This window comes from Octopus bimaculoides, chromosome 5 (genome assembly GCF_001194135.2).
Source record: "Octopus bimaculoides isolate UCB-OBI-ISO-001 chromosome 5, ASM119413v2, whole genome shotgun sequence".
Classification (NCBI taxonomy): Eukaryota; Metazoa; Mollusca; class Cephalopoda; order Octopoda; family Octopodidae; genus Octopus; species Octopus bimaculoides.
This window is the reverse complement of record NC_068985.1, coordinates 16,538,636-16,544,248: the sequence shown is the minus strand read 5'-3', so window position 1 is coordinate 16,544,248 and position 5,613 is coordinate 16,538,636. Positions and strand designations below refer to the sequence as shown.

General features: G+C 35.9%; 1 protein-coding gene across 3 annotated transcripts in view; it reads right to left on the bottom strand.

The window, feature by feature from the left end:
• Window positions 1–5,613, bottom strand: part of LOC106868452 (protein transport protein Sec31A) — a 58,759-nt gene that overhangs the window by 51,358 nt on the left and 1,788 nt on the right. For all 3 annotated transcript variants that reach the window (XM_052968152.1, XM_052968154.1, XM_052968153.1), the window contains exon 2: window positions 938–1,055. In XM_052968152.1, coding sequence (XP_052824112.1) covers window positions 938–1,050 — 113 coding nt within the window. In that variant the 5' untranslated portion in view covers window positions 1,051–1,055. The remainder of the gene's footprint in view (window positions 1–937; window positions 1,056–5,613) is intronic.

Here is a 5,613-nt window from a genome sequence, read left to right as displayed (position 1 = left end):
AGGGAGTGGACCCATGGTGCAGGGCGAGGCCAAAAACGGAGATGTTAGAGGGAGAGTGGTTGGCCAAGTGGAAGCGACATACAGACATACATACATATGTATATATTATACACACACACATATACATAAAGGAAAGTGTATGACAAATACAAGATGCACTTTACACCATTTGTTCCTACATCTGTTTTACTAGGAAGGCATCTGACCTTAGAAATCTAACTCAAAGAATTCTAAATGAGCCATGCAAGCATAGAAAAGCAGACATTGAAATGATGATGATGATGATGATGTGTATGTGTGTGTGGGGGGGTATGTTTAGGTGCAGCAAATGTTGTGCGGTTAAGAAGTTTGCTTCTTGACCACATAGTTTCAGGTTCAGTCTTCATGGCACCTTAGGAAAATATCTTCTACTATAACTTCAGGCTGATCATAGCCTTGTGAGTGGATATGGTGGATGGAAACTGAAAGAAGCCCATCATATCATTATCATTTTTATATCCACCATCATACAAGCTGTGACCTTCATTTCTAATTTTCCATGAAATCATACCTGGTGATGGAGAAATACCATCTTACTTGGAACAGGTGAGGGTTGGTGACAGGAGGGGCTTCTAGACATAGGAAATATTTTTTAACAAATTCTGTCAAATTCATGCAAGCATGGAAATCATAACACTTAGAGCATTTTGCTACTACTAGCTTTCCATATTTGCTTGTATTTGTCTCTTGATCACATGTGTACTTAACTGTGAAAATAATGGCTAGCATATGATGTAGCCTTGGCCAGCAACTAACATACCTGTTAACTAGAATAAAAATTTAAACTGATGACTAAGTGGTGGATGGTCCAGTTAATATGCCTTGATATATATGCTTCACTACAGTAGTTAAATTGAAATTGGGTAATGATATTAGGAAAAATAATCAATTAACATACCTAAAAGTTGCATCAAGCTGTTGTGCAGCAGTTGCAGCTGCCAGGTACACTGGATGCTGTGACGATGGTGACCACGCCACATTTGCAGTTCGATCAATCTCTTTTACTTTCATTGTTCCTTTAAAAAAAAAAAAAGGCAAGGCAGAGAAGATTAAAAATCATTATTTTAATAATTCCTGTTGAAATTAAAATGTTTACCAAACAAAACAAAAACATTGTAATTTAGTAAATAACAATGTATGAAGGCATACAACCTAATGATAACGGTTTTGTAATTATGATCTTAAGATTGTGTTGGGTTCTCGAATGCAACACTTTATTTCACTTTGCTCCAGTCCACTGAACAGTAAACAAGTACCAATAATAGCTGGGAAGTTAACCCTGTAATGGACCAGCATCCCATCCAGGGGTGAGTATTGTAATCAGTCACTAATACGCCATATAAAGTGGGGTAAGCTCCAGCCTTATGGGTTCTAGGGCACATGACAGACCCTCCTCACCCCCTAAATAATAATGTAGAGAGTAAAATAGAGAGAGAGTTTGGTTAAATTCAGTTCTTTTACTGAGTATTTATGGTAATATTTAAAATACTGAACTGTAACAAATAAAGAAGTAAATAGAACAGGAAAGCCATAACTAAATCTACAGCAGCTGTAATGAAGGTAGTAGACAGTAATGACTTGTGTAGCCATGTAGAGTAGATCTATATCAAGACAAAGACTCACAGGTGATAACATTCTTGTGAGACAGCTACACAAATCTGTGGTAAAATCAACATCTTGCATTAGTTAATAAAGTCACATGCTGTAAATTTTGGTGATCAATAAAAAAAAAACTATTTTAAGCTGCAAGAAATATTTCAAGCAGTTCTTACTTTAAAAGTTGAGTTGAGAAAAGCCAATATATTTGATGGGAAGTTAAACTTTTGGATAGGCCTTCCCCAAGCTTTCTGTCTTTGGGTAACAGACTTAATCTGTCAGCAAGTTTAATACCACCACTAGCCTTTGGGTACCTTTAGCAGACCATTTGAGCAAGCTCTCTGATCTGAGGAGGTTTCTTCCTACCAGTCTGAGCCAGTCCCTGAAATAGTCCATGAGTGCATCCCTTCATTCCAAAACTTAAAAAAAAAAAAACTACCTCTTCATTCTATAATTATAGGTAATGCAGATTCCCTGGGAGATGTTAAGGGTAAACAGACCAGATGTTAAACAAGCAAGGAGCAATAATAGAGAGATCTAAACATATTTACCAGTTATTGGTCCAGAAAGAGATATGATCCAAATTAAACTATTAATTAGATATATGAACCCTTAAAGGTCAATAATCTCTGGGAATTACTTTGCATAAAATACAGAAAGAAAGAAGGTTGTAATTTGAAGTATTTTTAGAAGGTAAAATAACAGTTAGAACTATTTCATAGCTATAAAAGAACAATATTCTATAGCTGGATATATTTTAGGCTGTCAAAGCACTCAAAAGCTTCTCATGGCTGAAATACATACAGGGGTTGGACAAAATAATGGTAACACCTAGCATCACAGCATTATAATTTTGAAATATCTATAAAACTGTCAAAAGCTTGCTTATTTTTATGTTTTCTTGATTTCTTATTAGGATTCCTTAATATGTTTTGCTAAAATTGCTGTTTCTTTTCAGATATCATTAGAAAAAGGTAATTAAAATGACAGATCAATTGGACTTTCAAAGAGGTCAAATTGTTGGTGCTCATATGACAGGTGCTAGTGTAACGAAAACAGCCAAAATGTTTGGTGTATCAAGAAGTGTTGTCTCAAAAGTAATGACAGCTTTTGAGAAAGGAAAAATCCTCCTTGTCGAAACAAAACTCCGGAAGAAAACCAAAACTTTCAGATAGGAACTGTCTGTCTCTTACGCAAATTGTTAGAAAGGATCACAAAAGTACAGCTCCCAAAATTACTGCAGAGCTTAATGACCACCCCGAGAACCCAGTTTCCACAAAAACTGTTAACTGGGAGCTGCACAAAGCCGGATTTCACAGGAGGACTGAAATCAGAAAACCACTACTTTCAAAAACAAATGTTGCAAAGCATTTAAAGTGAAGTAAAAACCTACAGAATCGGTCCCTAGAGCTGTGGAAGAACGTTATTTTTTCAGATGAATCATCCTTTACCTTATTTCCAACCACCAGCCAAGTATACGTGAGGAGATAGCCAAAAGAAGCATTTGACCCAGACTGCTTTCTTCCAACTGTTAAACATGGAGGAGGATCTGTGATGATCTGGGGAGCTATATCTTGGAAATCTGCTGGCCCAATAGTTTCCCTTCATGATAGAATTAATAGTCAAGACTATTTAAGCATTTTATCTGATCAAATTCATCCTATGGTTGCGGAACTGTTTCCGGAGGGAAACACAATCTTTCAGGATAATACACCAATTCACACAGCTAAAGTTGTTACTGAATGGCACGAGGAACATTCTTGTGAAGTTGAACATCTTATCTGGCCACTACAGTCCCCAGATCTCAATATTATTGAACATTTATGGTGCATTTTAGAAAAACAAGTAAGGAGTTGATATCCTCCACCATCATCACTACAAGAACTGGAGACTGTTTTAGCTGAAGAATAGACAAAAATTCCTTTGGAAACAATTCAAACTTTGTACGAATCCATATCTCATAGAATTCAAACTGTAATTACTGCTAAAGGCAGTCCTACCCCATATTAAAATAAATTTGTTTGAAATTTTAAGGTGTTTCCATTATTTTGTCCAACCCCTGTATATGTAACTTTCAAGAGAAAAGCAATTCTCTTCCATGTGGTTCTAATGAAGTTGATATTCAGCAGAAGATTTACTTTTGGAAAGTATTTATAAGAAGTGTGACAGATTGAAGTGATTTGTCCTCCAAGAAGTAGATTTTGCAGTTTATAGTCATTACTCCTTCTGTGACTATATATCAAAGTAGACTATCTCTATGCTTCATTATAAGTCTTTAGAAGGGGTTTAACAAAACATCTGTAACTTTATATATTAGTATATTAAACTGATCTTGACTAACTTTATTGCTATATAACCATTCATAGTCTAATGAACCCCTAAACATGAACAGCACACAGCTGGATCCTTCAAGGTTGCTACAAATACTAGATTTCAGTATCATTGAGGATCTTTCTTAGTAAATACACAGCATCTCAAAGACTGACTTCTTCAGCGCAATAAAATACTACAGACTTCAAATATTATTCACTCTCTACAAAGGCCCATAATGGTGTGCTGCCCCAGACTGGAACTGAACTGCTGCTACACAGATATCTTAGATTGCACCCAAAGAAAGATCAAATTGGGATGATGTCACTCACTAACCTCTGGCCCATAGGTGAGCTGTCTCTTTTCCCTCCCTCCCTCCGTCTGTCTTTCTATAGCTACTACAGTGGTCTCAGCTCTTCAGGTCTGGTTAGTCTCCTGTCATCTAAGCACTCTCAACCAGATTGTGTCTCTTCATCCATATTATATCTACAACCCCGAGCCCTGCACTAGCTACCTACCTCACTCCAGAACATCAACTTTCAGTAATTCACTCTGCACATGTCTTTCCTGCAGCTGCCAACTTGTGAATGGTCAAGAGTAATATTAATTGTATCGATCACTCCAGATGCATTAGGTCTACAAGGACTTTGGATACTACTCCTTCCGTTAAACCAATCCAATAAAAAAAGAAAAGGTTCAATATTATAAGGAACCTCGTTTTTCTAGTCTAAGGAATGATAATTCCCAACGATATAAAAGTGTCACTTCAAGTGACTAAGACATCCATAAACTCAAAACATTCAATAACAAGGCCACATGACGGGGTACTTGCTGTTACGTAAGACCAAAATGACAAACTTACGAACGATGGAATAGCTAGTTATATCAACACCAATAAACGATTATTATCCATTTTATGGATTCTAGAAGAAAAGTAATGTTTATCTTGGATGGATTTGAGCTCAACACATAAAGGGACGCAACTAAACACCGCAAGACATCTTCGATGCTCTACCGATTTTCCCGATCTATCTACATTTCTTAGATCTCTTAGATTCTATCAACATTTAATAATGGTGTGACTGGACTCAGCTGTTGACATCCAGCTTCTTTTGTATGCATGACACATATTTCATACTGATTATCTTTTATATTTTATTTATGGCAGCTATAGCCACACATTTATCAGGTTGTAAAAAAGATAAGACATTTGACAAATGAATATCTTGTGGTGGTTAGTAATGAATACACGTAGTAAAGGGAGACAAAGATGAGACAGTTAAATCAGACACAGAGGTATGGTAAGTCTCACAGATCATATTAGAAACGTGTTTAGTAAACTCTTTTGTCGAGTGGGAAAAAAAAAATTCAACGAAGCATTAATTGTTGCAGATAAATTGTAAAAGAAAAAAAATGAACCAAATTGGTATTTTCTGTTAAATGTCAAATGGTTTGTTAGAATGGTTTATATAGTCTAGATCATAAAAGGTTAAATGAGAATTTGCGAGGCTTAGGCCCTTTCTGAAAGGAACTAACGGCTTAAGTAAGGAAATTCCAACTAGATAAATTGACACCTGTTAACATAGTTCGCCAAGAACTTGCTATTAATACAAGTGTGAGATAAAATATAGCAAACACGTACGCAATATATATATATATATATATATA